We start from the raw sequence: 17,080 nt of genomic DNA, 5'->3' as shown, positions 1-17,080 counted from the left end.
TTTTTATGGTACCATCTGTATGGTTTTTGTGGTGCTCTTCTTGATAGGAAGGGTAAGCAAAAGTGGGATTGAGCGTTGAGCTGGGAAAGGAAACTGTGGCATGTCGTGGAGCTGAAAATGCCAGTGGGACTAAGGCCTGGCCATGTCCTGATGTGAAGGGTGATGTTGAGCAGTGGAAGACCGATGTGAGGGAAGTGAAAATGCTTGAGAAAGACCATACTCCATGTCATAAGAAGACAAGAATGGGAGGTAATGTGCTTGTCTTGAGAAGGCATGTGCCAGAGTGGGGATTTGAGAATGCCCAGAAAGAATCAGAAGGCAGCATGGCCAGGGAATGGTCTTTTGTAGGATCCTTTCCCAGGTTCCAAAGGTCTGGGGTTGGAGGCCTTCCCAGTGTTGAAATAGAACGTGGTATTGAAATGCCCACAATGTCTTTTGAGGTTACGAATATCGTCCAGCAGAGGCTGTCCTTGGAGCTGCTGTCGGCCTAATGTAGGCAACATGTTGGTGAAAGGGGGTGACATGCAGACTGCTGAATACTGTCTGATGGAGCATTTCCCTCTTTTTTTTTTTGTTTTTGTTTTTGTTTTTTGTTTGTTTTTTGTTTTTTTTTTTTTTTGAAAGATGTTTGTTGTGTGTTGACCCTCGCCATACGCCACGTGCCCACCAAAGCCACAGTATCAGTCCACTTCCTCAAATGGAGAGGAGAGAGAAAAACATAATGAAGTGCTCATTGGTTGTGTTAAGGACAATGAGATCTCTCAGCAATTACTGTCACAGTCAAAACAGACTTGACTCAGGGAAATTAATTTGATTTATTGCTAATAAAAAGCCAGAGTAGGGTAATGAGAAAACACAAATCAAACACCTTCCCCCCACCACTCTCATCTTCCTGGGCTGGACTCACAGTTTCTCTACCTCCTTCTACCCAGCAGCACTGGGAGACAGGGAATGGGGGTTGTGGTCAGTTCATCACACGTTGTCTCTGCCACTGCTTCCTCCTCATGGGGGAGCATGCATCATACTCTTCCTCTGCTCCAGTGTGGGGTCCCTGCAACTTCTCCTAAATGAGTCCCTCCTATGTGCTGCAGTTTTTCACAAAGTGCTCCAGCGTGGATCCCTTTCTCAGGGTGTAGACATTCAGGAAAAGACTGCTCTAGCGTGGGTCCTCTACGGGGTCCCAAGTCATGCCAGCAAACCTGCTACAGTGTCAGCTTCTCTCTCCATGGTTGCACAGGTCCTGCCAGGAGCCTGCTCCAGTGTAGGCTTCCCACGGGGTCACAGTCTCCTTTGAGTCACAGCCTCCTTTGTGCATCCACCTGCTCTGGCATGGGGTCCTCCATGGGCTGCAGGTGGGTGTCTGCTCCACCATTAACCTCCATGGGTTGCAAGGCAACAGCCTGCCTCACCATGGTGTTCAGCATGGGCTGCAGGGGAATCTCTGCTCCGGCACCTGGAGCACCTCCTCCCTGTCCTTCTTCACTGACCTTGGCATCTGCAGAGTTGTTTTTGTCACATATTTTCACTCCTGTCTCCCACTGCAATTGTGCAGTTGTTTTGGTTTTTTTTCCCCTTTCTTAAATATGTTATCACAGAGGTGCTATCACCATTGCTGCTTGGCTTGGCCTTGGCCAGCAATGGGTCCATCTTGGAGCCAGCTGGCATTGGCTTTATTGGACACAGTCACCTGTGTCCTATTATGTGTCCTATTACACATGGCTCATTCTGCTATGTGTGTGTACACACCAAACCCTGCACAGTGGCCCAGCTCTGGTTTTCTATGGTGCAAATTTTCCCACCCAGTTGATACTGGGAGTGCGCTTGCACTTTGGTATTTGGTGTGGTTCTCTTGAAGAATGAAATCTGTGCGGACTGGGATCAGAGCTGCCACAGGTCTAATCACAGAAACTCTAAGAACTGTAATGCACAGCTCTGTAGAGTTTGCACCTAAAAATGCTGAGAAGGCATAAAGTATTCAGGGTGAAGTTCAGGCATCTGGGAGGAGTCTGCCAGACAGTGAGTGGCTCTGCATCCATCCATATGTTCTTTGTGCTGATCATGAGGGAAGGTGAGGATGTGCAAGGGCTTGGGTCATGCTCAGAGTAGTGTTGAGAGCTGGGGCATGTTATCGTGGTGGAGCAATGTCTGTGTGTTGTGGCAGTGATGCTCCCAGCATCATGAAGTAGGGCCTGGGCATGCATCAGTGGGAGGGTGACTTTGAGTGGGGAAGAGTCTTGCCTGAGGGAAATGGAGATGCTGGGTGTCTCTGTAACAGTCTGTGTCACTGGGGAAGTAAAGGAGAATGTCCACTTAACTGGAGATCTCATTTCCCATGGCATGTCATTGAAGATGCGAGTAGAAAGCCTTGAGAAGAGGCCTGATGCAGAGCCCTACTTGGTCAGGATCCTCTCAGGGCCTCCAGAAGATCTGCACATCCTCACACCCTTTTGTTCTCCATGGTATTCACGTGTGACGTGAAGACATCTGCCACGGGTTCCTTTAATCATTTGCTCCTGAACGTGGTATGTTGTTAGTCAAACAGGTGGTTTTTGAAATTTCGATCACTTTGCCTGCTGTAAAACTCTCCTTGGTCATCTCTCTGCTCATCTCCCTTGCTTGGCAGGGGAAGAAGTGCTTTCCGTATTGAAGATGTTGGCAAGCCTTGTGCTTCAATCCAGTGGGATGGATTCTGTTGGTTTTCTTCTGACAGCAAAAATTGCCACCGTTTTGGGTTCTCTTCCTTCAACATTGGCAACAGAGAGCACTGTGCACTGTCCAGTGATTTTTAGGCTTTTGCAGAACTTTTTTTTTTTTTTCCCTGTTCAGGTCCCCCAGAAATCTTTGCTAATGTTAAGCAAATGTGTCCCTTAAAACTAATTCTCCTGTCCTGAAAATGTTTCTTATTCTGAAGAAGCAGGAACAAAGAAATGAAGCAATGAAGTAATAAAGGAAGGAAGAAACAGAAAGAAGAGAAATAAAGGAAGAAATAATGAAGGATATTACTAGGGCGCAGCGATGCCAGCTCTAGACGATGAACGGAGTTAGTCCTCAACAGCCTCTGCCTTGGTTACAGTAAGGCGCTCGGGCCCTCATGCCCCGTAATTAGCGCTGATGGCTCCGTCTTTGATGGTGTCCACAGCGGCGAAGAGAAAAAGCAACAAAGAGAAGTCAAAAAGCAGGAAAGAAAGGAAGAACGAGACAAACGAAACAAAAGAGAGAACTGAAGGAAGAAAACACGAGGAAAAACGGAAGACAAAGGAAGAAGAAAGACAAAGAAGGGAAAAGCAAACAAGCAAGGAAAAAAAAAGAAAAAGGAACAGGAGAATGGAAGGAAGAGAGTAGGGAGGAGACGACGGGTCCGGGTCCGGAGGCGCGGTTGGTGGTGGGAGCGTGTGCGCCGGCGGAGCAGCACACGGTGTCGCTGCAGGCTCAGAAACGGCGGCGGAGCGGCGAGGCGGCTCCGCCCCGGTGCGGCGGAGAGCTCGGCTGTGAGCGCGGGGCGGGCAGGAGAGGCGGTGCGAGCGGACGGCGGCGGGGAGCCGTGCGGGGCCCGGGCGGGTGCCGGCAGCGGCGGTGGCGATGGGCGTGTGTTGGGGTGCGGTGTTGCGTGTGCTGTTGGTGCAGGCGGCGTGGGCGCTGGTGGTCGGTCAGGTGCGGTACTCGGTGGCGGAGGAAGGCAAGGCCGGGACGGTGGTGGGTCGCCTGGCGCAGGACCTGGGCCTGGAGGCGGGCGAGGCGGAGTGGCGTCGGCTGCGGCTGGTGTCGGCGGGCCGGCGGGCGAGCGTGGAGGTGAGCGGGGCGAGCGGGGCGCTGGTGGTGAGCTCGCGGCTGGACCGGGAGGAGCTGTGCGGGAAGAGCGCGCCGTGCGCGCTGCGGCTGGAGGTGCTGGTGGAGCGGCCGCTGCGCGTCTTCCACGTGGAGCTGGAGGTGACCGACATCAACGACAACGCCCCGCTCTTCCCCGCCGCCCGGAAAAACTTTAGCCTCGCGGAATTAACCACGGTGCCCGGTTCCCGTTTCCCGCTGGAGGGCGCGTCGGATGCCGATATCGGAGCGAACGCTGAGCTCTCCTATACGCTGAGCCCCAGCGAGTATTTTCGAATAGAAGAAGAAAACAGTAAGTCGCGTAGTACATCCCTGTTTCTGATACTCGCGAAACCTCTGGACCGTGAGACGATGCCTGTGCACCGGTTGGTGTTGACGGCGAGTGACGGTGGCCGGCCGTCGCTGTCGGGGACGATGGAGGTGGTGGTCTCGGTGCTGGACGCGAACGACAACGCACCCGAGTTCAACCAGTCGGTGTACAACGTAGTATTGCCCGAAGACACTTTAGAGGGGGCGGTGGTGTTGCGGGTTAATGCCACGGACCCCGACGTCGGAAGTAATCGAGACGTGATTTATGAAATTGATACTATTGTTCCTCCCTCGGACTCAGATGTGTTCAGCATCGATGCGGCCAGCGGGGAGATCAGACTGACGGGCGCCCTGGACTTTGAGACAGTTACTTTCTACGACGTACACGTCAAGGCAACAGACAAAGGGTCCCCTCCGTTATCGGGCCACTGCAAGGTGGTGTTGGAAGTGTTGGACGTGAACGACAACGCGCCGGAAGTGCGGGTGACGTCGCTGTCGGTGCCGGTGCCGGAGGACGCGTCGTTGGGGACGGTGGTGGCGCTGCTGAGCGTGTCGGACCGGGACTCGGGGTCGAACGGCCGCGTGCGGGTCGCGGTGTGGCCGCCGGTGCCGTTCGGGCTGGTGTCGACGTTCGCGGGGTCGTACTCGCTGGTGCTGCGTGAGGCGCTGGACCGGGAGCGTGTGTCGGAGTACGAGGTGGAGGTGCGGGCGGAGGACGGCGGGTCGCCGCCGCTGCGCGCCAGCCGCGGGGTGCGCGTGCCGGTGTCGGACGTGAACGACAACGCGCCGTCGTTCGCGCAGGCCGTGTACACGGTGCTGGTGCGGGAGAACAACGCGGCGGGCGCGGAGCTGGCGGTGCTGCGTGCGCGGGACGCGGACGAGGCGGGCAACGGTCGCGTGAGCTACTCGCTGTGGGAGGGCGGGGCGGCGTCGGTCGTGGGGTGGCGGTCGTGGTCGAGGTACGTGTCGGTGGACGCGGAGAGCGGTCGCCTGTGGGCGCTGCAGCCGCTGGACTACGAGGAGGTGCAGGTGCTGGAGCTGGAGGTGCGGGCGGTGGACGCGGGGGAGCCGGCGCTGTGCGGCAACGCGACGGTGCAGGTGTTCGTGGTGGACGAGAACGACAACGCGCCGTCGCTGCTGCCGTCGGCGGGCGTCGGTGCGTCGCCGGAGGCGTCGCCGGGTCCGGGCTCGGGGTCGCTGTGGGCGTGGGCGTCGTGGGGGGCGCCGGCGGGGCAGGTGGTGGCGAAGATCCGTGCGGTGGACGCGGACTCGGGCTACAACGCGTGGCTGCGGTACGAGCTGTGGGAGCCGCGGGGGAAGGGCGCGTTCCGCGTGGGGCTGTACAGCGGCGAGGTGAGCACGGCGCGGGCGCTGGAGGAGGCGGACGGCCCGCGGCAGAGGCTGGTGATCGTGGTGCGGGACCACGGGGAGCCGTCGCGCTCGGCCACGGCCACGCTGAGCGTGTCGCTGGTGGAGGGCGGCGAGGCGGCGCTGGCGGCGGCGGGCTCGTCGGGGCCGGGGCTGCGTCCGGCGTCGGGCGCGGAGGGCGTCGGGCCGGCGTCGGTGTCGGCGTCGTCGTCGACGAACGTGTGGCTGGTGGTGGGCATCTGCGCGGTGTCGAGCGTGTTGGTGCTGGCGGTGGTGCTGTACGTGGCGTCGCGGTGGTCGCCGCGGGCGGCCGTGCTGTCGGGGCCCGGGCCGGCGACGCTGGTGTGCGCCAGCGAAGTGGGGAGCTGGTCGTACTCGCAGCGGCAGAGCCGGAGCCTGTGCGTGGCGGAGGGCGCGGGCAAGAGCGACCTGATGGTTTTCAGCCCCAACTTGCCGCCGCCGCCGGCCGGCCCCGCGGCGAAGGAGACGCAGCCGGAGCCGCCCGCCGTCCTGGACACGGTGAGTGGCCCTCCCTTTCTCGCCCCTTCGCCCGACGCCCCTTCTATCTTGTGTTCCGTCGCCTGGTCAGGCGGTGGTGGGAGCCGTGGTCACCCCGCGTGGCCCGAGGGCGGTGCTTGTCGGTTCCTTCTCTCTGGCTGCTGGCTGCTGCATTTCTTGCGTCTTCTTCCTCTGCAAGCGGTTTTATTGCAGCACTTTTTATGCCACTTTCTTCTCTTCCTGGGGATCGCAATTGGTTGGAGCCGTTCTGCAGCCAGTTTCCATAGTTTCACGACCTCAATGCTAGTATTTTAACGTGATGGTTTACCGCTTTATTTCTAGGTGAAAGTGTAATAGGGTCAGCTGCTGTTTTCTTTAGCACCTCCTCTCTTTTTGTAGGCGTGATGGGGAGATCGAGAACACAAGTTGGGGTTTAAAGGATGCGTCAAAATTTCCAGTACAAACCCGCTCTGAATGGCGGATATGTTGAAATTGGATGGCTTTTCTCGCATTGTTGTGCAGTCTAGTTTTTCATGGCTTTTGCGCCTTATCTTTCGTCATGGTACTTGTGCTTTGAAGATCTCTGTCGTATTCCATTCCAGTCTTTTGTTTTTAACATGAGGAAGCGTTCCTCAAAGAGAAGCTGCTCTTAATCTTTGGTCATCCTGCTGGCCTTCTCTGAAACTCTTCCTGGTCTTATCTATTCTTCTTACCCTGTTAAGAACGGGAGGACCTCCAGAAAATATTGAAAGTGTTGGTGAAACTTATATGTTCGTACAGTTGAACGAAACGCATTTTTTTTTCTTGTATCGTCTCATAAATCTTAGCTTTTTGATTGGCACTGAGAACAGAGCTGATATATCCATGTCACTGTCTCCTGTATGCTAAAGATGTAAGTTCAGAACCTTAAATGGGTGTTTCAAAGTCAATCAGTCTCTGTTGAAGCCGCACTTTTTTGCTCCTTCACTCAGCTTTGTGATGTCCTGCATGGAAAATCTTTTGCCATTTCCCCACATAGGTCTTCAGGATCATTAACTCTTTCTGCAGTTCTCAGCAGGCCTGTATTTTAACACTCCTCTGTAGGGTAGTATCTACTCTAAACTTTGTTACATCACTCTCCATGACTTTTTGAGATCCTTTGATGTCTCTGCCCGACTGCAGTGTTTACCTTGTTATCTTGGTCAAGTGACCATGTTTGGTTTTCCTGCCATTTGCATAGTTAATCACAACTCTAAGCGCCTCTTTCAGCCTTCTTTCATATTTGTGGGGTGTCTTCATTTGTGTTCATTTCCCTGCCTTGTAGGTAGGGCAGTTTTAATAAACTTTTTGCTCTTGATTGATGCGAAGTGCTGGTTTCCAGTCTTTTCTTAATCAGAACTCTGTCCTCCTTTTTGATTCTCTTCTGAAACTGTGCAAGGTGAGCACAGTTGGTGCTCCAGGTTCTTCTCTATTCGCCTGCCTGGCATATATCAGTTTGTGAAGTATTACACGATTTCTATGAACATAGGAAAGATAATAGAAGCATTTCATATTGCCCCGTTCCAAGTATGATGTAAATGTACTTTCTAATATGAAGCACTTAATGGCAGAAGAGCATGAACCAAGGGAGGTGTGAAAAACATGCAGCTATAGCGCTGTATTATGGAAGATGTATTGCTAGAGGACTTGTTTTTAGTGGGTGAATGTGTTTGTAGAATCACCTCAGCTGTGGTTCCTGACCCTGCTAGTTCCATGTACCCTGCAGCGATAGGCTTTTGTGTTTCCTTTTTTTTTTTTCTTTTTCCCTTCCTGAGAATACTGTTTAAAATAAACTGTTATTTTGTGTCTTGTTGTGTGCGTGCCTTGTGTGGTGATCATGTGAGTATGAACTGGGATGACACTGGAGACTCCTGATTCCCCCATAGACAGCATGGCTTAGCTTGCCTTTCTCAGGAGATGTGTCAGTGATTGTGAGCAAAAGCCATGCTGCCAAATAGTTTTGACTACTTGATTTCAGAATTTGTGCCTCGTGCCATCACTGCAGTTCATTTTCTTGTAGTTTCTCAAGGTGATGTTTACCTCGAGAGAATACCATGACACTTCAGGTTTTATTTGTTTCCATCTTCATAGAAAGGGATATAGAAACCCTGGCAATACAGGAGGGATTTGAGAGGTTGGGGAAAAGCCTGATTGCTTTTCCAGCCCTACTTCCCTGAAAGTGTAAACAGCGATCCCTGAACTTGGGCCTGACAATAGAGACCTGGAAATAAATCAAGAGAACTGGTAGACTAGCAACAGGCTTAATTAAAGATTACCTGTCAACAGACCTACTTGGATTTTTTTAGCATTTGGTATCTTCATTTTGTTTTGACCTCCTGTTGCATTGGTGATGCTTTTGTGGTAGAACCAGCAAATCACTGCCCTGTGAAATCATCTGTTCTGTTGTTGGTGCCTGGCCTGCGTGGCGGGGTAGCAGGAAGTGTCTGTAGATGTGTAGAGAAGGAACCCTGATGCATTTATGGCAGTGGATAAGGTGGGAGCCTGCAAACATGTTGTAAGATGAACTGTACCTTGCCAGAGCAGTGGCACAACCCTTTTGCGCTGTCTTTAGTTATGTGATGGGTGGATGACTGTACTGTATCCTGCAGCAGCTTATCTCCATCAGTAATGGGCCCATTGTTTTACTGTACTGTGAGCGCCTACCTGACTAAAAAGGTAAGAAAGAACTTGTTATTCATTGTGCAGTTACAAGTGGGGGATAAAACTTGTAGGAAATATTTGACTGAGACGCATCAAGACTACCGTAGAGCTCATGTTCCCTGACCTATTTCACCCTTCAGAGAGGATTTATGGTATGTGGCTTATGTTTCGACTGACATATACAGTTAGGGAGTCACAGATGGAGCTGAAAGTCTCTGGAATTTGTATGCATTGCTAGTTCCTTACGTTGGAGCTATACTTCAAGAGGCAAAACCATTCTGTTATATCTCAGACAGAGATATTTGTAATATGATGTCCCTCACTGTTGTTTACTGTATGAAAACCAAGGAGAGCTCATGGGATTTCTCAGCTACAACACTGTCACAAAGCCATGAAAAAGGAAGCAATTTCTGCTTGTTTTTAGCGTTGTTGCACTGGATACAAAAAATTCCCGCGTGAATCTATGTCTTCTGGAGACCTGAGTATTTCCCATAGATGGAAGATCGAGGATACAGTCTTCCGTAGAGGACACAGATGAACTCTCTTCACAAAGGAAGAAATAAACGAAGAAACGGGTTATGCCTCCTCAACACCGTGTAAGGAAGACAAAGTCAGGAAAGCAGAACTGAGGTAAGTTCTTCTCAGTGAAGACATTTCCAGGTGTGATTCCTGTAGGCTTTTAGGAAACATTTTTGCAAATATACATCAATTAAAATGCCTTTAGGGAAGAGAAGGAGAGGGAAGAGGAAGAGATGGGAAACAGAAGAGAAAGAAGAGAAAGAGAAGCGAAGTAGAAGGTTCTGTTATCAACTATTATCATTCTTGAAAATGGGAAATCGCGGAGGTTGGCGGCCGAGCGGTCCGAGCCACGGCCCGTCATTCCCCGAGCGGAGCGCCGCGGCAGGTCTCGGGAGGGCGGCAGGAGGAGGCTGCTCGTGGAAGGAGCTGCGGTCGGACACCAGGTGCCGCTGTTGGCCGCGAAGGCGCCGGTAAGACGGGAGGATGGCGGCAGCTCCTCCCCGATCCTCTGTCACGGCTGCCGTCAGCGGGAGGCAGAATGCGGCGGGCTGGGCCGGGCGGGGCGGCGGAGCGCGGAGTGGCGCCCCGCGCCTGCCGGAGAGCGATTAAGGCGGCCATCCGGGCGACGGCGGGGAGCCGTGCGGGGCCCGGGCGGGTGCCGGCGGCGGCGATGGGCGTGTGTTGGGGTGCGGTGTTGCGTGTGCTGTTGGTGCAGGCGGCGTGGGCGCTGGTGGTCGGTCAGGTGCGGTACTCGGTGGCGGAGGAAGGCAAGGCCGGGACGGTGGTGGGTCGCCTGGCGCAGGACCTGGGCCTGGAGGCGGGCGAGGCGGAGTGGCGTCGGCTGCGGCTGGTGTCGGCGGGCCGGCGGGCGAGCGTGGAGGTGAGCGGGGCGAGCGGGGCGCTGGTGGTGAGCTCGCGGCTGGACCGGGAGGAGCTGTGCGGGAAGAGCGCGCCGTGCGCGCTGCGGCTGGAGGTGCTGGTGGAGCGGCCGCTGCGCGTCTTCCACGTGGAGCTGGAGGTGACCGACATCAACGACAACGCCCCACTATTCCGCGTGAATGAAGAAGCCTTTAGCATCGCGGAATCGTCGCTGCCGGGGTCCCGTTTCCCGCTGGAGGGCGCGTCGGATGCAGATATCGGAGCGAACGCGCAGCTCTCCTATACACTCAGCCACAGCGAGCACTTCACTCTTGATCATCAGAGTAATAACGACCAGACCGCGTCTTTGGCTCTTGTTCTGACGAAACTGCTAGACCGTGAGATGATGCCTGTGCATCGGCTGGTGTTGACGGCGAGTGACGGTGGCCGGCCGTCGCTTTCGGGCGCAATGGAGGTGTTGATATCTGTGCTGGACGCGAACGACAATGCACCCCAGTTCAACCAATCGATTTACAATGTGAAAATCTTAGAGGGTTCAGAGCCCGGGACTCTTTTAATCACGCTTAATGCCACCGATTTGGACGAAGGGATCAATAGCGATATTATATACTTATTTAGTAGACATGTCACTGAAGAAGTTAAAGAAATGTTCACTATTGACGAGAAAAAAGGAGAAATTAGACTTCAAGGAAAATTAGACTACGAAGAAATGGATAGTTACGAGATCGCTGTAGAAGCAAGAGACAAAGGGTCCCCTCCGTTATCGGGCCACTGCAAGGTGGTGTTAGAAGTGTTGGACGTGAACGACAACGCGCCGGAAGTGCGGGTGACGTCGCTGTCGGTGCCGGTGCCAGAGGACGCGTCGTTGGGGACGGTGGTGGCGCTGCTGAGCGTGTCGGACCGGGACTCGGGGTCGAACGGCCGCGTGCGGGTCGCGGTGTGGCCGCCGGTGCCGTTCGGGCTGGTGTCGACGTTCGCGGGGTCGTACTCGCTGGTGCTGCGTGAGGCGCTGGACCGGGAGCGTGTGTCGGAGTACGAGGTGGAGGTGCGGGCGGAGGACGGCGGGTCGCCGCCGCTGCGCGCCAGCCGCGGGGTGCGCGTGCCGGTGTCGGACGTGAACGACAACGCGCCGTCGTTCGCGCAGGCCGTGTACACGGTGCTGGTGCGGGAGAACAACGCGGCGGGCGCGGAGCTGGCGGTGCTGCGTGCGCGGGACGCGGACGAGGCGGGCAACGGTCGCGTGAGCTACTCGCTGTGGGAGGGCGGGGCGGGCGGGGCGGCGTCGGTCGTGGGGTGGCGGTCGTGGTCGAGGTACGTGTCGGTGGACGCGGAGAGCGGTCGCCTGTGGGCGCTGCAGCCGCTGGACTACGAGGAGGTGCAGGTGCTGGAGCTGGAGGTGCGGGCGGTGGACGCGGGGGAGCCGGCGCTGTGCGGCAACGCGACGGTGCAGGTGTTCGTGGTGGACGAGAACGACAACGCGCCGTCGCTGCTGCCGTCGGCGGGCGTCGGTGCGTCGCCGGAGGCGTCGCCGGGTCCGGGCTCGGGGTCGCTGTGGGCGTGGGCGTCGTGGGGGGCGCCGGCGGGGCAGGTGGTGGCGAAGATCCGTGCGGTGGACGCGGACTCGGGCTACAACGCGTGGCTGCGGTACGAGCTGTGGGAGCCGCGGGGGAAGGGCGCGTTCCGCGTGGGGCTGTACAGCGGCGAGGTGAGCACGGCGCGGGCGCTGGAGGAGGCGGACGGCCCGCGGCAGAGGCTGGTGATCGTGGTGCGGGACCACGGGGAGCCGTCGCGCTCGGCCACGGCCACGCTGAGCGTGTCGCTGGTGGAAGGCGGCGAGGCGGCGCTGGCGGCGGCGGGCTCGTCGGGGTCGGGGCTGCGTCCGGCGTCGGGCGCGGAGGGCGTCGGGCCGGCGTCGGTGTCGGCGTCGTCGTCGACGAACGTGTGGCTGGTGGTGGGCATCTGCGCGGTGTCGAGCGTGTTGGTGCTGGCGGTGGTGCTGTACGTGGCGTCGCGGTGGTCGCCGCGGGCGGCCGTGCTGTCGGGGCCCGGGCCGGCGACGCTGGTGTGCGCCAGCGAAGTGGGGAGCTGGTCGTACTCGCAGCGGCAGAGCCGGAGCCTGTGCGTGGCGGAGGGCGCGGGCAAGAGCGACCTGATGGTTTTCAGCCCCAACTTGCCGCCGCCGCCGGCCGGCCCCGCTGTAGAAAACGGGTGTGCTGGGAATGGGCCGCCTCTCTCCCCACTTGCTTCCGGCGTGGTAGGTGTATCCATAAATATTTTTTTATTCTCAATTGGCTAGTTCTATTTACCTATCAATTTTCATGGATCGTCTATAGATTAAAACACAATTTTTGTAATAATAACTTTACAATGCGAATCCTTGCTTTGTATTTTTCTTGGATGTAGCCGTAGCGTACAGCGTCTGATATGCGTTTTCGCTTTTTGAAATGTCGTTGTTTGACTACTTGAATGCCTCGCAAAATTTCCATGTTTTAATTCTCTCTGCTTTGCGTAGAACGTTACGCTTAAATGTATTCTTATCGTTGTAAGTTGGTTCCCTCCCGGCCCGCTACTTGGCTTCAAATTATATTAGGAGTAGTTAGCAGATCTTTTATATCTCCTTTTTTTAGTGTCTTTCAACGTGTGAAAACACTCAGCAGGTCTCCAGGAGTTTGGTGTCTCCCTCAGGATGACAGTAATTAGGATATTATCTTTGAAACCAGGTGTGGTTACGCTTCGTTTGATGATCATTGTGTTCATGTGCGCAAAGGCTCGGTCGGGCTTTTATTGCTTCAGAAGCTCACCGGGCGGTGACGGAACACAAATCTTAAGTACATCGAGTGAAAGTTATGGGGTGCAGTGAGAGGAGGAAATGTTGGTGGAAGTCGTGAGTACTGTTGTGACTCTGGAAGTGCACTGAAAAGGTGAGAGAAAATGGAGTGAGACACTTTATGAAAAAGTGGAGAAGTGTTTGAGGGAGAGGGTGCTTCCTCGGCTTGCTGCGCCTCTCCCCGACACCTCACCCCCCTTTCTTTGTAGTGTTGTGGTTTCTGTTCTACCCCATCCAACCCAGAAATGTGCTGTGGATAGTAGAATCGAAAATTAACTTGGCTGGAATCGGGGGAGGAAGTGTGGTTAAGCTAAAAGTAGAAGGAAGAGCTTCTATATGCAGTATTGAATAGTCTAGTGATGGTAGGTTGAAAACTTTTGGTTCACCCAGCAGTAGAGTAGAAGAAACAAGGAAACGCAGATTCAGCTGAAAATATATTTCCGATACTGTTTTCGACAGTGATTTTCCTGTGTGGCGAGTGATTGTTTAATTATCGCGTTGTTTTAATGCCGTTATCGAAGCAGTTGGTCCTGACCATGCACTAATGGGACTTTATCAACTCCGTTCTCATCGAGACCACTTCCACAGCACTCTGAGATGAAATAATATTTCATCTTAGGATCATGTGTTGTGTTTCTTGTTCGATGCTAGAAGCTGGATGCAGCTCTACAGAAAAAAGCGAAGATCTCGGCTGATTTTTATAGCCTAAACCCGAATTCTGTAGAGCTGCCGGGGTTGTAAGAACAAGCAGTACTTTAATATAATTCTTATTCGTGTTATGCGTTCAATTCGCCAAAGACACACGTTTGGATAACTACTATAGTTTTGTGGCAAAGTGATACCTGTAAAACGGTATATTTCTTTTGGGAACGCACATTTGGTTGGGTTTTGTACTTCTATAAGTCTTTTACACGAAGTATGTGGAGTAAAAAAATAAAATCGGAGGTCATTTGTTCCAAATTGACAAGAATGGTACTTATAGGGATACCGAAATCTAGTAAAGAAAGCTGAAAACTTCACGTCGGTCTTGGAAAACAATCATAGGAGCGAATTATCTCGCGCTGATACAGAGAAAAACGTGAGCGTGTGCCATAAATTTCTCTTTCGTTCCTTTATCTATTTTAGATCCCTTAGTAAGGGCTTTACGTTGGAGTTCTTTGTGTATTTGCTGGGGATTGTGTTTCTAGTCTCCTTTGATCACGTCCGATAGCTGATGTGTTTACGGGGAGTGGATCATCACCTCTTAAGTATGCGTGAACTACCTTCACTTGTAAGTAGTAAGGTTTATCCCAGAGCTGTAGAGCTGTCACTTTCTTTCCTTAATTCATATGGATGTGTTGGAAGGCAGGAACAGCAAACAGCCCTCTTCTAAAGCAGAATCTTCTGGTTAGGTTTCTAAGAAGGTTTAATTAATTCTGTAGAAGCGGGTGGAAAAAATCAGCACTTGCGCGCAGGTGTGGGAGGCAACTCATTGCCTCGGGCTGTGATTATGGGCGATGCGGAGTCTCTTAAAGCCGATCGTTTGGGGCATGGGAGGCTTTGGCTTCCGTACGGATTCTCTTGGTTTCTGTGACTGCAGTAATGAATTGAAGATCTGAACGAGATTTATTATGGACGTACACTGGCAGGAACTATTTCAGCATTTCTTTTAGAAACATAAAGCAGTCTTAACTTCAGCAACAGAGCTCGTGATGCTCTTACTTCGCAGCATAGTCAGGGCAGGAGTGATTAACAGAAGGCGCTAGAACATCCAGTCAGTGTCTTGAATAAAAGATACCAATTTCGTGTAGGCCTGTCAGTCGCTGCAAGCCCCGACTCTCATTCCCGCTTCATATTGTTTTGGCGAATGATGCTGATGTTATTAGACACCGTGTAATCGCGGCATCCAGGCGGGGCTGGCATCTGGGTGCTCTGTAGAGCTCTTTCGCGGGCGGCTCTGGGAGCGGAAGGGTCTCGGAGAGGCGGCGGAGCCGCGGCTGCAGCGCCAGCACCGCCACGGTGGCCGGAGGCTGTTTTGCAGCCTCAGTACTGGGGATTTTACAGGCAGGGAAATGCCCGGCGCGGCTGCCGGAGGAGTTGAGAGAGACGCCGGATGCTCGGCTCGGAGCTGCTTTTCCGCACGACTGGGACTGGTCCCACGTACCCGCTGTCGCTATTTTCCCCCAGCATCTTCCGCCACGCCCAGCAGTCTCTGACTGGGAGTTAAATAGACGAATCTCCGCCCTCGCGTTCAAGAGGCGAGTTTTTGCGGGCGATATGGCGAACAGCGCGTTGTGAGTCCGCATTTCCGTGGCTTGCTGTGGGTAACGAGGATTTTCGTGGGGTTCGTTGATATCTAGAAATCCTCTGCGTGCGAGATTGTTCTCCCGGGCTCCTTGTAAATCATCTCCGCTCCCCTTGTCCCCACGTAGCAGCTGCGAGCTCCCGTGGCTTGTTGAAGGGCATCCTGACATCGCTGCCCGCCTGCCTGCGCGGGGGGAGGGGGGGGGGGTAGGAGGGGGGAGGGATGTCGGAGCTTCTCTGCCCGCCCCTTTCGCCGAGGGAGGCGCAGGGCTGAGACGGAGCCCGCGGAGAATAGAAGAGGGGGTGGTCATGAGGGGACAATTCCCACGGGGAAGAGCGTGGGCTACCGGGCGCTGGGAGTTACCACCGTCCTTGCGTTCATCCCTACCCGGAGGAGCCCACATGCGAAAGGCGACAGCGGGGGTCCTGCACCTCCGTCGGTGGCTCCGCGCTGGTGATTTGGGCTCTGTCCGAGTAGGAGCTCCGGTCGTCCTCAGGCCGTAGGCAGACCATGTTTACTGTCGGGCTCCTGGCAGCGTACGAGCTTTTCACGTGCTCCTTTCCGAGTGGAAATAACGGCTGGGGCTGCCGGTCGGTCCGGGCACAGCTGCCGGCGCGGAGAGCTCACCGGTTCCCCTCGGAGGAGAAACCGCTGAGCTATCGCTCCGTCTGGTCCCCCGAATGGATTTTGCCCCTTCTTGCTGTCTCCCGCTGAAGCGCCGTGTCCTAGTTTAGCACCAGTAGAGCCCCTGGGTTCTGGTGAGCATCTCTGGGATTTTCCCAAGGCTCAGTACCGAGCGCGACATGTCTTGGAAACCTCCGCCGAAGGCACCGTTCCGCGTCTCCACCGCCTCTGATGCGTTTCCCGCGGAAACGGCGCCTTAAAATCATTGCTGACGTAGATGATGTTCAAACACGAGTGGCGCTTCGCGTGGTGCAGCCACATGCTCCACAGCCCCGAGGTAACCCAGTTTTACCATTTATCTTTGTTTTTTTTTTTTTTGCCTTTGCTCGCTTAATAATTTCCTCTTGCCGCTACCATTGTTACGAGCACAACGTGCACGGCTGGACTAATGACGTCTTACAGCCGGAAAAAGGGATGACTGGCTGAAAATATAAGACCGAGCGGGGGAAAGAGTACGTAAGGGGATGGTCAGGGCTTTGAGGCGGTGGAAACGCAGCTCTGCAACCGCCTGTCGGGAGGAGGGACGTGGAGGAAGAGTTCTGTGAGAACGTCGGGGAGCAAGAGATGATGAGCGGGGTTGTGTAGCGATGGGTGAGACCGTGCGGGTGCCGACCCATGCCCTCGGGATCACAAAAAATTCAATTCCTCGGCGAGTCGGGTCAAAGCGGCTTTAAGAATGGGTCAAGCCGAAGGAAGGGAAGAGGGAACGGTTCAGAGACGGCAGATTGAAGGCAAATGTGAGATGAAAGACGAGGGGTTTTACAACGGTGGTTACATTATCCGCTGTGATACCAAGGGAAGTGTGTTATTAAACACCATTAAATTAAATAATTAAACACCATTAAAGGTGTTTAATGTGCAAATAACGTAATTGGGGTAAGCGATTTGAGATGGAGACCCTGAAAAGAGGGATTAGGTGGAAGGGCGGCTAAACAAGAGTGAGAGCGGAGAAACAATGTGAAGAGAGCCTTGAGACACCCGAGGCAGCTGAATGTGGGAGGCAGAGCATGAACAGGCAGGGAGGATCGGGCCTGGGACTCTGCCGAGCAGAGCAGTGGCTTCACACACAGGGCAAGGCTGGATTCTGCCCCCACGGCGCAACAGCGTTACTCCCTTCACGGCAGGATTGGCTGTGGTGTAACTGCCCCTAGATATTTAATATTACTAAGCACTGGGTTTTGGCCATGACCCAGAGCTGTCTATCTGAG

At 54.4% G+C, this 17,080-nt stretch overlaps 1 protein-coding gene across 5 annotated transcripts in view; it reads left to right on the top strand.

Moving 5' to 3' along the window:
* Nucleotides 1–2,839: 2,839 nt before the first annotated feature.
* LOC309677149 (protocadherin alpha-C2-like) overlaps nucleotides 2,840–17,080 on the top strand; it is a gene marked incomplete at its 5' end in the record, with an annotated part of 101,543 nt that continues 87,302 nt past the window's right edge. For 2 of the 5 annotated variants that reach the window (XM_082489891.1, XM_082489893.1), the window contains one exon: nucleotides 9,822–12,328. In XM_082489891.1, the coding sequence (XP_082346017.1) occupies nucleotides 9,869–12,328 (2,460 nt within the window). Of the gene's footprint in view, nucleotides 6,022–9,821; nucleotides 12,332–17,080 lie in introns of those variants that run through there. The other 3 variants (XM_082489889.1, XM_082489892.1, XM_082489890.1) reach the window with 2 other exon arrangements.

This window comes from Vanellus vanellus (assembly GCF_965231255.1).
Source record: "Vanellus vanellus genome assembly, chromosome: 13".
Classification (NCBI taxonomy): Eukaryota; Metazoa; Chordata; class Aves; order Charadriiformes; family Charadriidae; genus Vanellus; species Vanellus vanellus.
The sequence above is the reverse complement of the archived record's forward strand: the minus strand, read 5'-3'. Positions and strand labels throughout refer to the sequence as shown.